Source organism: Rhinatrema bivittatum, chromosome 6, assembly GCF_901001135.1.
Source record: "Rhinatrema bivittatum chromosome 6, aRhiBiv1.1, whole genome shotgun sequence".
In the NCBI taxonomy this organism is placed as follows: Eukaryota; Metazoa; Chordata; class Amphibia; order Gymnophiona; family Rhinatrematidae; genus Rhinatrema; species Rhinatrema bivittatum.
The window spans coordinates 173363348-173386160 of record NC_042620.1 but is presented as its reverse complement, the minus strand read 5'-3'; the positions used below and the strand labels follow the sequence as shown (position 1 = coordinate 173386160).

At 39.2% G+C, this 22813-nt stretch overlaps 1 protein-coding gene across 6 annotated transcripts in view; it reads left to right on the top strand.

Moving 5' to 3' along the window:
- ADARB1 (adenosine deaminase RNA specific B1) overlaps window positions 1-22813 on the top strand; it is a 502731-nt gene that overhangs the window by 344692 nt on the left and 135226 nt on the right. For all 6 annotated transcript variants that reach the window (XM_029606158.1, XM_029606159.1, XM_029606160.1 and 3 more), the window contains 2 exons: window positions 9151-9225; window positions 17727-18655. In XM_029606158.1, the coding sequence (XP_029462018.1) occupies window positions 9198-9225; window positions 17727-18655 (957 nt within the window). In that variant the 5' untranslated portion in view covers window positions 9151-9197. The remainder of the gene's footprint in view (window positions 1-9150; window positions 9226-17726; window positions 18656-22813) is intronic.

Genomic DNA, 22813 nt, shown 5'->3' with positions numbered 1-22813 from the left:
ATGTTTTCCACTCCTTCCTGGCTGCCCACCCTGTTACAGATTTTAATATCATTGACAAAAAGACAAAACTTTCCCAACAACCCTTCCTTTATATCGCTCACAAAAATGTTGAAAAGAACTAGTTCAAGGATCAATCCCTGAGGCATACCACTAACAACCCCCTCCTCCAAGAAAACACCATTTACCAATACTTTGTCACCTTCCACTCAGCCAGTTTCTAACCCATTCAGTCATTCTCGGATCCCTACTGAGGGCGCACAATTTATAAGTTGTCTGTGTGGAACTGTATCAAAGGCCTTGCTGAATTCCAAGTACACTACATATAGCGCTCTCCTTTGAACTTACTCTCTGGTCATCCAATTAATCTGATTCATCTGACAAGGTTTACCTTTGGTAAAACCATGCTGCCTTGGATCTTGCAATCCATTGTATTCCAAAAAATTGCAGGAATGACAGCAGGAATTCCACTTCTGCAGAAGATAAAGGCTCACAAAATTCAGGCAATGCAGCTTCAGTAGCATTCCACTGCTCTGCATCCTTACAAAATATATGCAGAGAAGCTACATGGTCCTCTCTTCATACTTTTAATAAATAGTACTGCTTGAAAGAAAATTTGCATAGAGTTAGTAACTTCGGACAAGTAGTTCTGCATATCCTGTTGCAGTGATAACTTCAAATAACCTGCCATCCAATAACAGGTTACATAACCAACTGTCTAATTACTTTTTTTTCTTCTTATATGCAGCCCTTATGTGGTTATTTGTCTGCTGGTCCATGGAGAAAGCAAAATTTCTTACCTGTAATGAGTGATCTCTGTGGACAGCTGCATAAATCATCCATGTAGTACCACCCTCCCCATTTAGTTGAAGCGTAGCTTGTGAAAAAAGGATAGTGGCACAGCAGCAACATTGTGGGAAGTCTGCACATGCACAGAAGTTTAATTTTTTTTTTTTAATTTAGAGCTTGTGAGAGAATGCTCTGTCCTAGCACCATGGGAGGACACCACCAACTTATGTGGCTGATTTGTTCTGCTGTTCACGGAGAACACTCGTTACCAGTCAGCAGTTTTGCTTTACTATGAAAACACATTTTTTTTTCTAAACTTAGAGAGCAAAACTTTTTTTCTCAGGAATAAACATTTCTTTATCAGTATCTCAAGCACTCAAGGAGAGGAAAGAATGAAAATTTCTAGGGATGTGAATCGGATCCGATATTGGATCCGATTCACATCCGATATCGGATCCGATTCACATCTATAGAGATGTGAATCGGAACCAGAATCGGATCCGATATCGGATCCGATTCACATCCCTAAAAATTTCTGAGAAGAAAGGTAAGACTGGGTTCAGATGAGAATAATAATTGATTAGAAGCAGAAAACTAAGGTTTTGTTACCTGCAAAAAGGCACTTTACTTCTAAGCACAGTATAAGAAAACTAGGGTTTTTGTGAACTTTGAAACTACTTTTGATTGGGTATCTAAAGAATTGGATCAAGGAAGAGCGCTTGATGTGATCACTTAGGTTTTCAGCAAAGTTTTTGATACGGTCCTGCATAGGAGGCTTGGGGAGTGAGTGCCAAGGTGGTGGCATGGATTACAAACTAGTTGACCAATATGAGACAGCGTGTAATAGTAAATGGCATCTATTCTGAAGAGAGAGCTGTGTTAAGCGGAGTACCACAGGGATCGGTGTTGGGACCAGTTCTGTTAAATATCTTTGTGAGCAACATTGTGGAAGGGGATAGAAGGTAAAATATATTTATTTGCAGATGATACTAAGATCTGCAACAGAGTGGACATGCCTGAAGGAGTAGAGAATGAAGAGGTTTAAGAAAGATTGAAGAGTGTTCAAGATCTGGCAGTTGGGATTCAATGCCAAGAAGTGCAGAGTCATACATCTGGGATGTTGATAATCCAAAAGAGCTGTATGTGATGGGGGGGGGGGGGGGGTGAAAGACTGATGTGCATGGACTAAGAGAGGGATCTTGGGGTTATAAGTGGGGATTTGAATATGGCAAAGCAATGTGACAAGACAATAGCTAAAGCCAGAGGAATGCTAGGCTGCATAGAAAGAGGAATAACCATTAGAAAAGGGGGCGATAAGAACATAAGAACATGCCATACTGGGTCAGACCAAGGGTCCATCAAGCCCAGCATCCTGTTTCCAACAGTGGCCAATCCAGGCCATAAGAACCTGGCAAGTACCCAAAAACTGTCTATTCCATGTTACCGTTGCTAGTAATAGCGGTGGTTATTATCTAAGACAACTTAATTAATAGCAGGTAATGGACTTCTCCTCCAAGAACTTATCCAATCCTTTTTTAAACACAGCTATAATAACTGCACTAACCACATCTTCTGGCAACAAATTCCAGAGTTTAATTGTGTGTTAAGTGAAAAAGAACTTTTTCCGATTAGTTTTAAATGTGCTACATGCTAACTTTATGGAATGCCCCCTAGTCTTTCTATTATCTGAAAGAGTAAAAAACCGATTCACATCTACCCGTTCTAGACCTCTCAAAATTTTAAACACCTCTGTCATATCCCCCCTCAGCCGTCTCTTCTCCAAGCTGAAAAGTCCTAACCTCTTTAGTCTTTCCTCATAGGGGAGCTGTTCCATTCCCTTTATCATTTTGGTTGCCCTTCTCTGTACCTTCTCCATCGCAATTATATCTTTTTTGAGATGTGGTGACCAGAATTGTACACAGTATTCAAGGTGCGGTCTCACCATGGAGCGATACAGAGGCATTATGACATTTTCCGTTTTATTCACCATTCCCTTTCTAATAATTCCCAACATTCTGTTTGCTTTTTTGACTGCCGCAGCACTCTATTGATGCACTTGTACAAGTCCTTGGTGAGGCTTACTCTGAAGTATTGTGTTCAGTTCTGAAACCCGTTTCTCAAAAAGGATAGAGACAGGATGAAAGCAGTCCAGAGAAGAGCAATGAAAATGGTGAGGGGTCTGTATTGGAAGACCTATGAGGAGAGGCTGAGTGATCTAAATATGTATATCCTGGAAGAGAGGAGATGCAGGAGAGATATGATACAGACCTTCAGTTACCTGCATGGTTTCAATGATGTATGGACTTTGAACCTTTTACATTGGAAGGAAATCAATAGAACTAGGGGTCACGAAATGAAATTCCAGGGGAGCCGACTCAGAACCAATGTCAAGAAATATTTCTTTATTGAGAGGGTGGTGGAGGCCTGGCATGCTCTTGTGGAGGAGACGATGAAGATGAAAGCAGTGAATTCAAAGGAGCATAGGATAAACACTGTGGATCTCTACAGGCTAGAAGGTGGAAATGAGATAAGCATACAGATGGGTAACTTGCTGGTACAGCAGTTACTACCCTTAGAAGAAGGCATGGAGATTACCACCCTTAACCAATATACTTTGAGCTTTTAATGCAACTGTAACATTGCTCCCTGTTTAGATGGCAGGAGGAAAAGAGAAATTGGATTCAGAAGATAACAGAGGGCCCCGACTTCCATGTTCTGGGATACTGATATGCAGACAAGGAAGAAAGCACAGGACTGCTTCTGTGGCCAAGTCCTAAAAGAAACAAAGCGTGCATGGGGGTGATTTGCTGGTGCAGCGGTTACTACTCTTAACAAATAAGCCTTCATAGTTTTGATGCAGCTCCAACATTGCTCTCTGCTTCAGCGGCATGGGAAAAAGGGAATTGGATTCAGACAGCAACCAATGAAATCCCCGACTTTTACAATCTGGGGAACTGATAAGCATGGGGGTAACCTGCACAGAGCAGCATTTGCTACCCTTAACAGAAGGCATGGGATTACTACCCTTAACCAATAAGCCTGGATGCGTTTAATGCAACTGCAACATCCTCTCTGCTTTGAAGGAGGGGGCTGGGGGGTGAAAGGAAGAGGAATTTGGATTCAGAGACAACCAACACAAGCCATGACTTTTTTACAGTCTGAGATACTGATGTGCAGACATTAAGCAAAAAACACAGAACTGATGTTACGGCCAAGTCTATAAGCAAAGCATGTCAGGAAGCATTAACTGATACATGAGGGTAACCTGCATGGTGTGGCTAATACTACCATGGGAAGCTTGCTAGGCAGACTGGATGGACTATTGGTTCTTTTCTATATTTCTATGAAGGCTGAGCCTGGGATAAATGTAGTCCCTCATGACCCACAGGGAAGATCACCTGTAGAAAAGTTAGGTTTTTTTTCACCAGAATTTTTGCTCCTTATGTACCATGACTTGCATGCTATGCAAAGTCTCGCAGCAGCCCAAGATAATGGTAGTGGTGGCTGCAACACTGTACAAACAGCATATTGGTCTACCCCTACCTGAATGACCAGATTATCAGGGCTAAGTTCTTCCATCAAAGCCAACTAGCCTCAAGAACAGTGTTATGGCTCAGGGATCAGCTTGGATGGGAAATAAACTATGCAAAAAGCAGTGTGTATCCTACCCAATCCCTGGAATTCTTAGGGGCACGCTTCAAGACAGCAGAGGGCCGAGTTATCCCCACTCCAAAGAGAATGGGAATAATTATATCTCAGGTGCAATATTTTTGGTCTCAATCCCAAATTTTGGATACTTTTATCTCTATCTCTTGGGACTGAAGATAGCCACAGTAGATCTAGCCCCATGGATCAGAGCTCATATGCACCTTTTGCAACAGTCCCTCTTGTCTCAGTGGTTTCCAGAGTCTGAAAACTGAGTCTTACATTTTTACCCCGGTCAGTAAGGAAAAGCTTAAAATGGTGACTTTTGTCCTCCATTTTTGAATGGTAGGGACCTACAACCTCGTTCCTGGATCACAATAACTGTTTCCAGCACACTTGGCTGGAGAGCCCATTGCCAGGGTCACGCAGCACAAGTGCTGTGGTCAAGGAAAGAATCAATATGGTTGATAAACGATTTAAAAACAAGAGTCATCAGACAAGCCCTGCTCTTCTTCCTCCCCCTTTTAAAAGGGAGACCATTAAGAATCCGATTAGACAACACCACTGCAGTGGCATATGTGAGCAATCAAGGAAGCACATGCAGCCAGTCTCTAGCAGTCTCTAGCAGCCAAAACAGACAGCTTCTTCAGTTGGCGATAGGAACCAGGTTCCAGCAGAATAGACACCTTGATAAGACCTTGGCCAAAGGACATCCTCCTATATGTATTTCCACCTTGACCTCTGATAGGAAGGACTCTCACCAGAAGAGAAGATTATTCATCCATAATAATCCTAATAGCTCTAGATTAGTCCAGGAGACCATGGTATACGGTTCTGATAAAACAACTGGCAGGAACTCCGGTACAATCTTCCAGGGAGCACAATCTGTTGTGGCAGGGCCCAATTCCAACAGAAGGCTCTTCTTAATTTTGTCTTAGAGCTTGGCCTCGAAAGGGCACACCTATGTAGGAAAGGCTACTTCCCTATTGTATTCATGCTAAAAGAGCAGAAAAAAAAGTATCTACTTTCTCACTTATACCTGCATCTGACACCAGTACTATATTTTCCAAGTATTTGTTCTGCAGTAACTCTTGAGTATTCAACAAATCTTTGAAACTCTAGTGTAAGTATTAGACTGTAAAATATTAAAGACATATGAGGTCACCTTTTCACCAAGGTCTCTTATAATATATGTCAAACACCACAGGTTCCAGATCTTATGAGTGCTAAGATATACATAGCAGCAGGAATCGCTTACATTTGCTATTTGCCATAGCATTGCAGAGTTGGTTTGTTTTTTTATTTACTTCTTGTTATAGTTGTGACACTTGAGGCAATGTGGGAATGAATATATTATCCTGTACTAGGTATTTTAGGTTTCTTTGATCCTGTAGAAGCAAAAGAGTAAAGACAAAAGTTCAACAGACTAATTGTATCTAATGCAAGAAGATCGGTATATAAAAGCTAAAAATAAATAAATAAATAAAGTGCTACAATCAGTACTCTATGCTCATTCAGGTGAAAATATACATAATTCTTAAATAATGAGGCAGTGATGTATGCCAATCCTTACACAGCTTTTTTCAGCTTATTGTGTTAGTTATCAGAAGCTTGTAAGGCTCAGAAACCATAAGCATGTTTTTGTAGCACTTGGGTACCATCCCTAAGCCTCATCCAGCTAATCAGGAAAAATTGGGCCAAAACAGCAGTTTCATTTTGTCCTGTTTTCACCTACCTAGTCAGAAAAAAAAGCCCCAGGAGGTAAAACAATACCTGTTTAGTGTGAAATCAACCACTCAACTGAAGTTATAGCTATTTTCCAGGGATCCCATTAAAAATAATTAGCATTCTTGTGCATATACTGGTCAATTTTAAAATCCCTACATGCGCCAAAGCCGGGAGATACACCCGTGACTTGGCCCAGCGCGCGCTGCGTGGATTTAAAAAAACGTGCAAGTATGCGCATAAACATTTCACAAAAAGTGGTGGGGTATGGTCTGGGCAGGACATGGGCAGGCTGGGACTGCACCATGAAGTTCGTGCATAAGTAGTTACGCACACAGGCATGCGCTGGGGTTCCCTACTGCGTAACTTTACTTCTGCTATGGACAGCGTGTAAGTCATGTAACAAAGAAAATAGGCTAGTTTGCAGGATTTTAAGGGTTGGGTTAATAGGGTAAAAGGGGGAGGCAAGTTAACTAGGTGGATTAGGAATGTAGAGAAGTGCAAAGTGATGCACTTAGGGAAGAGTAACCCAAATTAGAGCTGCAAAATGCAAGGTTCCACCTTAGGAGTCACCACTCAGGAAAAGGATCTAGATGTCACTGTTGAAAATACGTTGAAATGGTCTACTCCATGTGCAGCAGAAGCCAAGAAAGCTATTAGAATGCTAGGGATTATTAGGAAAGGAATAGATAATGAAATAGAGAATATCATAATGCCTCTGTATCGCTCCATGTTGAGTATTGTGTTCAATTCTGGTCACCGTATCTCAAGAAAGATATAGCAGAATTAGAAAATGTACAGAGAAGGGTGACCAAGATGATAAAGGGGATGGAACAATTCCCCTATGAAGAAAGGCTAAAGAGAAGAGACTCTCAGCTTGGAGAAGAGACAGCTGAGGGGAGATATGAAAGAGATCTATAAAATGAGTGGAATGGAATGAGTAAACATTAATCAGTTTACTCTTTCAAAAAAGTACAAAGACTAGGGGATACACAATGAAGTTACTGGGTTAAAGTTACATTTAAAACTAAAAAGAGAAAATATTTTTTTACTCAACACATAATTAAGCTCTGGAATTCGTTGCCAGAGAATGAAAGTCTATAAACTATCACACCCGATGCACAAATAATGAGGTAGATTTTAAAAGCCCTGTGCACGTAAATCCTGCCAGATTTACGTGCGCAGGGCACTCGCGCGCCGGCGCGGCTATTTTGCATAGGCCGCCGGTGCGCACAAAGCCCCGGGATGCGCGTAATTCCCGGGGCTTCGTAAAAGGGGCGGGAGAAGGCATGTCCGGGGTGTGTCCGAGGGCATGTCCGGGGTCAGGGGGTGGTCCGAGGCGGGTCTGGGGGCATGGTGATGGTTCGGGGGGCGGGCCGGTAGGGCGGTCCCGAGTCCCCCGACACTGCGGAGTGCGGCCTGTCTCGGGGGATGGCGAGGTGGAGCGCGCAAGTCTTGCACAACAAAGGTAGGGGGGATATAGTTAGGGCTGGGGGGGTGGGTTGGGGGACGCGGAAGGAAAGTTCCCTCTGAGGCCACTCTGATTTCGGAGCGGCCTCGGAGGGAACGGAGGCAGGCTGCACGGCTCGGCGCGCACAGGCTGCCGATTTTGCGCAGCCTTGCGCGTGCCGACCCCGGATTTTATAAGATACGCGAGTACTTTAAGATCTACCCAAATGGGTTCTTGTTTTGAAAATTGAAAATTTTGAAATATCTGAATAACCGATTGTTGATGTTGTGTTTACATTCATTTTGAAATAATCATCGACTTGAAAAAAAAGGAGTATTCACAGTATAAACAAAAAAAAACAATAACACAGTCAAGCATGATAAAAATCCTGTAGCAAATAAAATGCACTATGGTATTATTATAGATGGAAATTCCATATCTGATGGGTAAGAGTATAGCAATGGGTTTATACTAGTGACCACCTGGCAAAGAAACAGAATATGAAATGCTAGCTGAAATTAAAATTCAAATAAATTTGGCAGCACAATAATAATGGGAGATTTCAATTGATTTGGTCATCGGGGCATGCTAGAGAGTTTATGCTTCTAGATACAATAAATGGCTGCTTAATGGAGCATCTGATCCTGGAACCAATGAAAGGGGCAACTATTTTAGATCTAGTCTTCAGTGGAACACAAACCTGGTGCGAAGGGTTACTGTGGTGGCATCACTAAACAGTAGTGATCATAATGCAATCAAATTTGTCAATCACTGGAAAGAGGACTGTAATAGCATATAACTTTAAAAAGGGAGTCTGTCATAGAATGAGGAAATTAGAAAAATAACTAAAATCAGCAGTTGCAGAAATAAGTTAGCATGAGGCATGGGCATTTTTAAAAAATACCATTTTGAAACCCAAATAAAATGATTTCCATGCATTAAAAAAAGTTGAAGGAAGCCCAAATGACTGCTAGATGGTTTAATGGCGAGGTAAAGGAGGCAGTTAAAGCTAAAAGGATGTTCAAAAATTGGAAAGCAGACCCAAATGATGAAAACAGACAAGAGCATAAGCACTGGCAAGTTAAATAGCCCAAAAGTGAATGTGAGAAAAAGCTTGCCAGAGAGGCAAAAAATAATAAAAACTTTTCTAAATACATTTGAAGCAAAAGGTCTGGTTGTGGTATAACCAACTCCCTTACTTCTGATATCCGATATGTATTTTTCTGTGACTGAGATTACATATTTAAGCGTTTCTCTTTATTTGTGAAGTTAATTTGCCTCATTTTGTTAGTATTGTGTATGAGATTTGGCTTGCCCCGTTTTTGTGGTTTGTTTGCGGGGTTTTTTTGGCAGTGCAGTCAAGAAGAAGAATATAAAAATATCAAGGATTTTTACCTTGACCATGCAATGTGAATATAATACTAAAATGTATCGGTTAAGTCACTGACGGGCAACATCTATAATTGTATATTTTCTGAAATTAGGTTGCATTTAATTTAGAGAGAGTACACTTTGAAGTTAATGCATTCCTGTTCCTTTTTCAGAGAGAACCAACCTCTGCCAGTCAAGAAACCAGCAAAAATATTTCACTATGGATATAGATGATGAAGAAAATATGAGTAAGAATGATGCAATATAACTTAATATTAATACATTTTTTCTTTACTTGTTTGTTTATTTTTTTTACAAGGTGACCATGAGCAAATATAATGCACAGTGAAATATTATTTCAGGTGTTTAGTTTTACTCAGTGAATAAATTAGTTTAGATATTCACATGACTAGTACCTGTAATCAGTGCATAAAACTGAAATATATACTTATGAAATTCTTTAAACAAGGGTATTGCATATAATCATTGATGGAACAAATTAATCTCTACTAGAACAAATGATATCCGACACTATGAAGCAATTTTCCAAGGACAAGCAGGATGATCAGTCACAAACATCTCCCAGAGCCTTCTAGAAAAGCTTGGAAAAGCCCTCTTGAGCATACATGGCATTCCCACACAACCATCACCTTTCAGAGCCTCCTCAATCTATTTTTGTCCACAGTAACATTCGGTTGCATCCTCATACTGTGGTCCTCTAATCACCGCAAATTTCTAATTTGTCACCATAGGACCTTCATGGTCATTTCCAACTCCTGTCCTTGTGGTTACAAATGAACAAAAAATGGTTTCCTAATTTCAAGTACTGAAATAAAAGGACATTAATAGCCTTTTGGAGAAGCTGGTAACAACAGTTAATACCCCTATGTTTTAAATCATGTTTCCCAAATAATTGCTTTCTAATAATATCCTTGTGATCAAATGTTTTTGTATTTTCTTTTGCGTATAAAATCAAGTATTCATATTCAACACTAGAATTTAAAAATACTTGTTGAAAAATAGCATCATAAAAATAATATCTGCATAATTCAACAGTTTCAAAAGAAGGGATGGAGCAAATTATTTCCTCAGTAACACATAGTTTTTCTCCTTGTTCAATATCAAATCTGGAGCCAAACAACCCAACGCTGACTGTGTTTCTAATGCCTTCTGCTTCAGGAGAATCAGAGGCTTCTTCAAAATGATCTTAAAATTATTTCCAGTTCTTACCTGTGTATTTATAACTTTCTCTATTGCCAAGCCCTTAGGACCAAGTTTGAAAAAACCCTTGCGCGCACAAACGAGAAGATATGCGCGTGGCCTGGCCATGCGCGTGTTGCACGCATTGTGCAAACAGCCCAGCCACTATTGTATCCCTCCAATATGCGCCGAAGTGCAAGGCTATGTGAAAGGGACGGGATGGGCGGGGCAACCGGGACAGAGGTCATTAGGTCCTGTCCCGGGGAAGCGTGCGCCAGCAACTGGCCAGCGCATGTAACTTACTTCTGCTCATCCTTAATTGGAGCGGACTGGGAGGGAACTGGGAAAAAGTGGGATCATGTCGCTGCATGTATTTAAAAAAAAAAAATCTCCCTCCCCTGCCTGTGCGAGTGGAGCACCGCGTGCCGATACAAAATCGATTGCATGTGTGCGCGTGTGCATCAGATTTTATAATGTGCTCATCGGCACACGCATGTTATAAAATCGGCGCTTCCATGTGCACGTGCCGGGTTTAAAAATCTACCCTTTAGTATGTTAAGTGAGAACTACTGTGGGACTACATTTTAAATAATGGAATAATTGATAACATCAACATACAAGGAAAATCCGTGCTCTATGGTCATAAAAGGGAATCCCCAGATGCACTCTTCATTAGGCGAAACCTCAGTAGGCAAAAGTGACAATGTACATATCCAATGAAAAAACACAAAGGATACAAAATCTTATCTATTTATGAACCATATTGATAGATTAAAATATACTTTATTATGTTAGGAGGACAATATCTGTGTCCAATCACAATACAGAACATCCACCAAGTCTCTTCCAAAAACAGTCGGATGTAAACACATGAATGATGTGTATCTCAAAAAACACACCCTATTCTATATGTAAATTTATTGCAACAGGTGCCACCAAATAAAACTTGAAGATTCAGCTTAATTCAAGCAAACGTTTCCTGTTGCCACATTACCAATCCAATAGAGCTTGATCCATAGCAAAGAATTTCAAATGTTCAAATATGTGACCAGATGATTGAAATTGCAGTACTATTGATGCTGCCTCCTTTTCTGTATATAGGCAGCTCCAACGTTCAAGCAGGTCCTTCTCATTCTCATGATATACAATAATGAACAGGAGTAAATGGCCACATAAACTACAAAACATAATTTGTAAGTCATTAATCTTCCTAAATTAAAGAACTCTTTAATACTGAATGTTGGTAAACCTTTATTTGAAGCATCCCATCACAGATGGAGCACAAGGCACATTTATAGCCCCGCTGCAAAGCCGATGTGCAGTTACTACATAGTCTCTGAATTGGGTGAATGGTCAAAGACATTGAGCATTTTGTATTTCTTCCCCTGGAGAAAGCAAAAGATGGTATCAGTTGAAAACCTCATGAAACTGAATTATAGGCCAGTGTTTCTTAATAGTCCTACAACTATCAGATGAAGATAAAGAGTATTGTAAAATACAAGTTGTACAATCCTCCACCTGTTTAACCTTATTCTTATCTTCAGTGTGGCCTTGTTCAGCAGCCAAACTGTTTTGTCAAGTAAATATTGTAAGGTCCCTATGGTAGCCTCTGGCAGGCTAGAAAAATTCTCCAGATAAACTTTTCCAGCTAACTTTGCAAGGATATTCATCAGTACAGATCTACTGCTAAATCTCTCTGGCTGTCTTAAAGTAGCCAGACAAGTTTATCTGGCCAACTTTAATTTTCTGAAAATCAGCATTTATTCAGCTTACTTAGGACCTGATTCACTAAGGATTTTTCCCATAGACACAAAATGGAAGAAAAGCCTTAGGGGAGTGATTTTAAGACATGTGCATCCATGTGCACGCGGTTCCCAGCGTGTGCACATGGACGCGCCGATTTTATAACATGCATGTGCCGGCACATGCAAAACTGCTTTGTATGCATAAATTGCCTACACAACTGCTTTGCATGCATAAATTGCCTACACAACAATTTCCATGCACGATTGGGAAAGCTTTTCCAGAAGGCTCTGGGAGATGCTTTACCTTGGTACTGCCCACGTGTTACTGCAAATCTTGCTGTCCTTGGAGAATACCTGTTACAGGTAAGCAATTTTGCTTTACATGACAGTGTATAGAGCAGTATTTGACACGCCTGTCAATCCAGCTGATTCTAGGATACCAAAGCATTGCAAAGTTGCTGCTTAGAGAAATGGGAAATTTTTTATTCAGATAGGATGGATCTGATTCAAACTCTTGTGGCTAGCATGTATTTACAATTCTTGATTGGAAAAAAAAAGTTATTTTAATCCTCCTGCTTTTACAGTGGTTCTAATGTAATTGTGTCCCTAGTGAGCTTGGTTGACAGTGTGTTATCACCCCCTCCTTTCCGTATTACACAGGTTCTCAGTCCTGGCCAAAATACCAAGAAGGGGCCATCCTCCTAGTTTAGATACTATATTTGGTTCTGAGCTGAAAAACAGAGAAACCAATCAAATTAGTCCATTTTTTTTCCTGGTCTATGCAGTAGATGCAAATGTCACTAAAGTTGGAGTTGGGTCATCTGAATTTTTGATTCATTCCCCAATGCACAGCCAGCTGAACTTTCTTTAAATAATGATTTACATTGCTGTGAAAGTTGTCTGATTTTCTTGTGAGCACTGTTGTATGGACTTGGAGCCACAATTAATCTTAGTTATTCTTGATTTTCATTTATCTCCTTGAATTCATGAGTTCTGATGAAGCAGTAGTGAAACACCTTTGCATGCATGTGATAGTTCAAGATAATTTTTAAATATTCAAAAAGTTCAATGTAATTTTTCTAATCACCCTTTTAAGAGTCATTTACGAGTATATAAGGCTAATTTTTCTGTGCACTGAATTATAAGAAATGTTCCTTTTAATGCTATGTTCTGAAACAGTTTATTAGCAAGATTTCCTCTTTGATTCATTTCATTATTCCTTTCTTCAATTAGTGTTAATGTTTTTTTGGGTATTAATGTCAGATATAATTGTATGAAATCCCAAATAGTAACATGCTGAAACATGAGAGGTATTTTCATTAAAATATGAAAATGAAAATCTTTTCAAATGTAACCATGATGAACTTATCATTGTATACACTAAAATATTTCAGTATTTTAAGCCTGAATGGAAATAACAGCAATTACATTTTTTATGATATTGCACAGTTAGTGCTTAAATATGTTCTTTTAGTTATATTTTTAAACTATAGTTGCTAACTTTATTGTAATTATTGTGTAATTATTAGAAGCTATATTATATATATTATCAAGCTAAACTAAAAAAAAGACCTAATATTACATCCATAAAAAAAATGAGTGCACAGCATCTTGTTTCCTAAAAGTAGGGCTCATTCCAGGAGTATACTTTTAAGAGTCACTTTTGCTGAATTGAATGCAATAACCTATATTGATATACAGTATAGTTTCCTATAGATCCTGACTATATAGATGAATGTGGAATGAACTTTTGGTACTTGTGACAATGATACATATACCTCTGTAGATCCCCACTATTGGGTCATGTTGTGTGGCATTAGAAGTCAACATCTTTCCATTTCTTACATGTGGATAACCGGACTTTCTCCATGTTTTGAAGTCAATGATACAGAAGTCATTTGAAAGAATATCAACTGTTTTTGTTTTTATTTAGATAGTAAATGTAGAACTTCATATGAAGTGATCTGAATTTGCTGAAAATACAAGTTAGAAGCTTATTTTCTTAGCAAATAGGAGAATTTATTAATGTTGCTAGTTCATTTTGGATTTAGCTGTTAATTTTTAGAGCTGTGTGCCTCGCTGGAATTTGTTTTAGAATGTTGCTAGTTAGTGGATAATTGACAAAATTGTCAGTTACTATAGTGGTTCTTTGAGTATATTTAATTAAGAAACGGCTTGTTTCTATAAACTGTTTGTTATGCAGTTTTGAAAACTGTATAGATAATATAAAATAAACCTTGTCAATCAGTAAATATATTGTTAGTAGTCCTTTATAAAGTTGGTTTGCAGCTGAATGCTGACCAATAGTAAATAAATAAAAATCTGTATTAGTATTATAAGAAAGATGACACGTGGCATCTAATAAGCCAGTGGGGCTTGGGACTCCAGTTATCGCCTCTCTTTATTTTCATCATGCATAAATTTGCTGCTTTCATTCAACATTGTTCTATCAGCAGAAAAGGAAGCTGGTGCATGATTCTGGAAGCCAGGACTTTTGTATAGCTGCTGTTGATAATTACCAAAGCTCCTTTGATCCATGTGGTTGTGCCAGGCTTTTTGAAATAGCAATTTTTAGCTTACACCTGACTAAAAGGAGAGCTTCAACTCACAATGGTGCTTCCCGCAGTAGTAAAATTTTTATGTTGGTAATAGTTGCAGAACATGTTCAAAATATTCAAACATTTTTGAGAAATGTCCCTAACCAAAGCAATCAGTCCTATTTGTGATTTGCTATGAATGTGCTGGCCTATTTCTGCCTTGCTGCTGTGTAGAAATTTCTGCTTTGCATCTAATGTTCTGGATTATGTAGGGGTTTCATTTCCATTTGAATTGGTTCATTCTATTGGATACTTATTTGACATAAAAAATGTGTTGACTAATACTTTTCAAAGGATATGGCCTCTTTTTAGTTGATCTTTATCATTTACCATGTTATGATCTTAGCCAAAATATTGCATTGTATTTAGTTCTCCTATAGAACCTGAACATATTATATGAAAAACACTTACTGACGATATGTAAAAGGAGCCTTGTATTGGGAAAAACAAAACTATAGTTCACCCAGTTAGCATGTTTTTGTAGATGGAACCTGTTTTATTTATGGCTTTAAGTAGAGAGTTAGACAAAAAATCTAATGGAGATAGACATATATTATGGAGGTCATTTTCAAAAGTATTTACCTGGTTTTGAAAAATGCTACTTTTACATGCGGGACTCCTTTGAAAATTTACTCCATAGGACTGAATTCTCGAAAGGTTTTATGCATGTAAATGGACTTATGCGTGTAAATGGGCTTTTGAAAATTGGTACAATATTTGCTACTTTCACACATAACAAATCATTTTGAAAATCACCTCCCATGTGCCTATCACAGTGATGTCCAAGCCTGCCCTGGTGGCATATCTTACCGGTTTGGCCTTGAGGGAATCTCTAATAATATGAATATGATTGCCTATCTAGAAACACTGGTCTGTCATACTCCTTTGCTAATATCTTATGCTAGAGCCCATTTAACCTAAGAGTGGGGATCCATAGAGGTTAATATTATACCTTAAGAGAACTAGAATTGCAGGTAAGTTACCCTTTTGTACTTCAAATGGGTAATATACTTGAATAATGCAGAACTACAAAGAGTTTTTATAACATTGTCACATACCAAATATGCCACATGTGTTGACATGCTGATAATGTACAATACTATTACAATATTTACCATACTGTTTTAGATTTTTCTTTTTGATGAAGTACATGACCAAGATATGCCAATCTAATTTATTTTTAAATATGGTAAAATAACTGTTCTCAACCCCCATTGAATTTTATGTGCTAATTGTTTTAAATTAACTACCTGTGAATCTCCAATCTGGCTCTATTTTTTGATCTTCTGTTTGTTCTGAGCGCCAAAAGGAGTAACCTATCGAGCTTTTGCTGGAGGATGTTATAAATGAAAATTTAGTAACTGTTCCATCAGCTTTGTTAACTGGCTAGTGGTGTGTGTGTGTATTAGTTCAACTTAAGAAAACCATTTTCCTGATACAAGTTCAGGGTAGCAATCAGTTTTAATGTGGGGAAAAAAGTTCTAACTTTCAACTCTTCAGAATAACATTGTCTATATAGCTGATTATTTACAGTACTACAAGTTTCCCGTTTTTGAAGGCTATAGCTGCAAGTGTGTTCCCCTTCAGTCACAAGGTTTAAATAGCACAGACAAGCAAGCTCAGAATTTCCAATCTTTTTGCTACTACTAAAAGTACATTTTATATACCAAACATTCTTTTGTTTTTTCATTGGTCTTTGCTTATGGATAGAGAGCTCATAGTTTATTTTTTTTGAGTTGTCAAGAGTCCAGCATACATCTCACAATCTGGAACCAAGAAATCCTACACCATTGCATAATCCAACAGTTTTTGTGTTTAGCTGCCTAGGTAGGGTAGTTCAGGTCAAGCTAGTCCTCAGATGCTGTGAGTCAAGGTGACCACTGGTTGTGGCTGCTTAGTTCTTTTGAAGTATTTTTCCCCACTGCAGTAAGCTTTCAAGACTATCAGGAGCTTCCATTTGCCAGAACAATGTTCATGGAGCCTTTTGGTGCTCTAAGCACTAATTATGCAATGTTCCCGGTCCCAGTTCTTCCTAGGCCATTCTTGAACTTATCCATTTTATTTGCCCAGGTTGACAGACCTGCAACCCCAGTCATGTTGTAATCTGATGTAGACAACTGATTAAGCTGTTACATGAGAAAACATAGTTTCCTTAATTTGAGATGAGAATAGCAAAAGTGTTTTAGCCCAATCCATGTAGCAACAGAAATCAGATTACAATAGAGAAGTGACCCATTAAGTGAAACCTAGTAATTATACAAATGGTTGCTTTGAGATTTTCCATCTTTTGGTTGTAGAATTTAAATCTTAAGGGCTGATAGATATAAGGGAGATAAAATGTTGTCCTATGGAAGCTGTTGAGATTAGACAGAATGGAAATGTAATACACTAGACAGTAAACCTGAATCTAGTAAAATAAAGTCTTTAGATTTCTGGAGAAAATGACTATATTGTCCACATTTTTGCATAATGGACTATATTGTCCACATTTTTGCATAATACTCAGCAGATTCAAGGAAACACATTAATTTCGTGGAGACGTTCAACTACACAGTCATGCATAAACTTGCAGATACAAGTACTCCATGAATGTATAGGCCAAATCATAATAATCGCCTTTGTTTAAAATGCTTATATAATGCACAAATTTATCCTAAAAAACATTGTTCTGTCAAGTTGTGAAGCATTTTTATGACTAGCTTTTATATTGAAAAGTAATTGTCCAAGATGAATCGGTTGATCTATTATGCAGTCTAAATTGAGGGACTTGGATTGGATTAAATTGTTCTTCACTGAAAGACACAATTATAATTTTATTAGTTTGATTCATGGAATGGTGTTGCATTAATGCCGGTATAAATCATCCAACATATTTCAATTTGATCATCTAAACTCACCGCCACCTCAGAAATTTTGGAAATGTTGCTAAATTATATTTAAAATATTTTTCCTCAAAGCATCCTGGGGCACTTAGAAACAGTATACAGTTTTCGGTGCGTTACCCATAGAAATGCTGAATTCCTATTTGAGAGAGTACTGAGATCTAACATTTCTTGGGCTATAGTTAATGTATTTCTTCTGCAAATGCAAGAACCTCTGAACACACACCACTTAACCAGTTACAAAGAGGTAAAGGAATCTATAAATTTTACATTTACAAGATCCTGCAACGAAGGCATTGTAAGTTACTCTTTCTGGGCACCACAGGTTCGAGCAGCACTGATGTTAAAGAAAACCGCAACCTGGACAACGTCCCATCCAAGGAAAGCAGTGTGCAAGCTACAGGGGAGGGTGCTCAACTCTCCAATGGGGGTGGCAGCAATAGCAGCAGGAAACGCCCACTAGAGGAGGGCAACAATGGCCACTCCAAGTTCCGCCCCAAGAAGAGAAAGAAAACACCGGGTCCTGTTTTACCAAAAAATGCCCTAATGCAACTAAATGAGATTAAGCCAGGTCTGCAATACAAGCTCATGTCTCAAACTGGGCCAGTTCATGCTCCTGTTTTTGTGATGACTGTTGAAGTTAATGGACAGGCATTCGAGGGCTCTGGTCCTACAAAAAAGAAGGCTAAACTCCATGCTGCTGAGAAGGCACTAAGGTCGTTTGTTCAATTTCCAAATGCATCTGAAGCACATCTAGCAATGGGAAGAACCCTCTCTGTAAACACAGACTTTACCTCTGATCAAGCTGACTTTCCTGATACACTCTTCAATGGATTTGAAACACCGCTGCAATCTGAAAATAATTATTACTTGGGATCCAATGGAAATGGTTCCTTTAACTCCAGTGGGGACTATAGTTTGCCATCTACTGGATCTAGTAGTCTTGTCCAGTTGCCACTGCCCACACCATCGCCGTACCCTTCAAGTGGGAAGAATCCAGTAATGATCCTAAATGAGTTGCGACCTGGTCTTAAGTATGAGTTTGTCTCAGAAAGCGGAGAAAGCCATGCTAAGAACTTCATAATGGCCGTGACTGTAGATGGTCAAACATTTGAAGGATCAGGAAGGAACAAGAAGCTTGCAAAGGCACGGGCTGCTCAGTCAACCCTTGCGGCTCTATTTAACATGCAGTTGGACCAGACTCCTTCTCGCCAGCCCGTTCCCAGTGAAGGGCTCCAGTTACATTTACCACAGGTAAGAAAAAATATAAATGTGCTTTCCTAACTACTTTGCACCAGATACAAGTGAAATGTATGCTGTATAAAATAGTTAAGATAATGTTTCAAATGGCAATTAACACAAACACTTTAACATATATGCCCTAATTATTCTGTTTTTTCTTTAATTATTGAGACATATTAACTGTTAGGTTTTATGAAAGCTCTTTCTATATGGATGCTTCCACATTTTATTTAAGCAAATCAAAGCTGTGCCTTGTTGTTCACCACCAGAACCATATACCATCCCCATTGACAGTACATATCCTACAATAAATATAAATATAGTATAAACTGATAAGGTGCAAGAGGGACAATTTTAAAAGGCAACATGTGTTCTTGGTGAAAACTTTTATTACATAAAATTACAGACTGTTTAATTTTGAACAGAAAGAAACTAGGACAATATTAGCCAAAGGAAACAGTTAGCAAAGAAATACATAATGTATTGTTAGAGAAATTGAGTACTTTATTTATTTAGTCATTTTATATACCGTCGTTCCAAATAAAGAACACAGTGGTTAACAACATGACATAAATAAAATACATCGACATTTACATTGACTTAATGAGATCAAACATTTTTATTTTATTTGTTTTTATATACCGACATTCATTGGGGTATATCACATCGGTTTACATTATAACTCATAGAATAATAAGACGAAGATGTCTTATTATTATTACATTGTAACAGTAAAAACTTAGGGAAAAGTTTGAAACTTAAGTCTGATACACGAGCATACATTGAGGTATCATAACATTGTATGATACCTCAATGTATGTCGGTATATAAAAGTTAAAAATAAATAAATAAATAAAATTGTAAAATTTACATTGTATCATGAGACTTAGAAAAGGAAAAAAAATAGCAGTTTGGAACTTAAGTCTAATAAGGAAAATACATTGTAGCATAGTGAATTTCGTTAAAGATCTGTAGGGTGACAGTAGGGCTTTTGATTGAAATGTTTTAATACACATTAAAGATTGACATGTACTTGGGATAAGGTATTTAGAACAGAAGATAGGATCTTAATGACATTATCCTTGAGGGTGCATGCTCTGTGTTCAGGTGATTTTAAGTTAGGTAATAGGCATTTTGAAATAACCATGTTTTTAGGTCATGTTTGAATTTCTTGTTTCTGGGGTCAGTCTTAGATACTTAGGTAGAGAGTTCCTAGCATTGGGCCAGTGATTGAGAACATGTGGTCTTTTATTTTTGTTAGGTGAGTATTCTGTAATGATGGCACAGCTAGTAGTCCTTTGTTTTGATATCTTAATGATCTCTGTGGCCTGTATGGTTGTAGAGCTATATCAGCCAAACCAGAGTTCTTAGAATGGATGGTGGAGTGTATTAATGTTAGGACTTTGTAGTTGATGCGGGCTTGTACAGGTAGCCAATAAAGAGCTACCAGTGAATGTGATATGTGATTGAATTTCCTTGAACCAGTTAAGAGTCTAGCTGCGGCATTTTGTAAAAGCTGTAGTATTTTTTAGAAGACAGTTGGGAACTCCAAGTAGAAATTTACATTTAAGAAGATTAGGGTCTGCAGGACCTTGGAGAAGTCTGCGTGAGTCAGCAATGGTTTCAGTCTATATAGTAAGCGCAGTTTGGCATATCCTGATTTCATTAATTTATTTAAATGCTTTTCCATTGTTAGGTATTCAGATTGATGAGAACCTAAACCCCGTACTTGATCAGAGGATATAATGCTGAAGTTACCCATGTCAAGTGGTTGAGGAGCCACTGTAGGTAGATTTCGTCTTAATAGGGAAGTGATGATACTTTAAAGTAGTGTTGAAAAGGGTGTTCACCGATTCTTGCTGCTTTGATCTGGAAAAGCTCTTGCTTTTGCCTAACTTGTCAGAGCAGCAAAAAACATCTTCTGTGATTAGAAGGATGGCTCCATAACTGCAGATATTTGTTAAGATGATAGAATATCACTTATTGAAATAGATACTCTTTATTTTAGTAGGAATGTTCAGATCCGTCCATATTAATGTAAATATAAGTTCAGATATTTAATTCAACTTGGAAATTCATACAAAACCTTTATAGGAACATTATGCTTATAAACCACTCTCCTTCCCCCCTGCCCCCCCCCCCAAAAAAAAAAGAAATCAGGAAATTAAGATAATTATTCACCATCTATAGCTCCACACCCTTTTGAGCTGTTTACACATCACAAATGGTTTGTCTGGAATCCCAGAATTACTTTCAATACAGATAATTACATTTCTTTTTCATTTTAGAAATATATCCAATGGGTTTAGCACCCTGGGCAATATCAAATCTCACTAAGTGGGATAATGCTAGAGTTGGACTTCCCAAACCTGTCCTGGTAACCACACAATCAATAAACTTTTAAAGATATGCATAATAATTATATATAAGATAAATATGCATTTTCCTAGCATGTAGACAGATGGATTCAGGACCAGTGGGTTTATGCTCCCCTGCCAGCAGATGGAGACGGAGCAAGCTGACATCACAGTATACATAATCCTGCAGCAACCCCAGCCTGCCAATATTCTCCATCTCCAGCAGATGGAAGTGCATCTTCCTATGGGGATTGCTTTAAGCTTTTTGAAAGGAGAAATTTGAAATTCTAAATTCAGGAAAAGAAAGCCCCATTCTCCTGTGGTGATACCTAAAGGTCTCTCCCCCAGTTGAGAATTCCTGAGGTGATTTCCATGGTCCCTCAGAGGTGTGCCTTGGTCCGGTAGCTGAGTTTCCCATTGTGGAGTTAGCTGCTAGTTCAGCTAAAAGGCAGCAGGTGCAGGAAGCCAAGTGCAGCGGTGATGGCCGATGCCCTCTCCCCCTGCAGCCGGAAACCATCTCTGTACTCAGTCGGTGCGCATTGAGCTCAGGTAAGGTTTAAAAAAAAAAAAAAAAAAGAGAGAGAGTTTTACCTGAATCAGAGACAATTAGAGGGGTTTCAGGACTTCCTCTGGTCTCTGTTCTCGGTGCACTGTGCCGACATTCATTCCCGCTCCCGTTGGGATTGGGGAACTGGGCAGCCTGGTAGGTTGAATGGCCCCCAGTGGGCTAGGCCCCACACTTAGGTGTCTTTTTGCACAACGTGTGGTAGGCCACGGCTGCCGTTTTTGTGCGCTCTTGTACATGTTCTGCTGCCCTCTATAGGCCCTCGGTGTGCAGTGTGTCATCTCTGTGCAGGTGTTGTGCGCTCAGTTTTTGGGCATGCTTTTTAAGCACACAAACTTTTTTTATGCACTTAACTTGGCGCACAGGGTGTGTGTGCGCCTTGCTGCACTTTCTTCTAGGTGCTTAATTTTTGGGTGCATTTCATTTTTGAGCGCAAGCCATTCTGATGCACGTTTACCACAGCGATGGTGCCGGTAAGCAAGAAGCCTAAGCATCTTCCTATTTGTGTTGCCTGTCATATTAGGGCTTCTCAGCTTGACCTGGCTTCTAACCTGTGCCAGGGCTGCTCAGACACTCAGTGAGAGTTGTCTTCCTCGGATTTTGCTAAGCCTGGCTCATCCAATTCTGATGATGGGTTGCTCACAGCCTTGACTGGGGGGATGCCAGATCTTGGTTCTCCCTTGACGGTCTCCTCCACTGGCGAGGGCAGTTCTGTGGGTCCAGCTGCATTTCCTTCTGGGCTTGGTCTAGACCTGGCTGCTTTTTCTTGGATGGAATTTTTTCAAGGCATACAAGCCTTTCTTCAGGCGTAGTCCTCCGCTTCCCCCATTTCTGTCCGGTAGGACCCTCAGCCAGTGGCTCCTTCCTCTTCCAGTCCTATGCTTAAGCACCGGGGCTTGCCTTGGTGCTTAAGCACCTGTCGGGAATACCCGCAGGGAGCGGGTATTCCCGACAGGAATCCGAATGGCACCGATGAGGTTGATCCTGATTCCCTGGAAGATGGGGAAATTCCTCCAGGGCTGGAACCATATCAAACCATGTTGCGGTTCTTTCATAGAGATGAACTGCCGGCCCTGGTTTCCCAGACCTTGAAACAGCTGAGTGTCATGTCAGAGCTGAGGAAGAATCCCATTTTGGTTTCCTTATATAAAGCCTCTTGGTTTTTCCCGGTAATGGATGCCATCCAAGAATTAATTGATCTGGAATGGGATGCCCCAGAGCTAATTTTAATAGGGTCAGACACTGGAA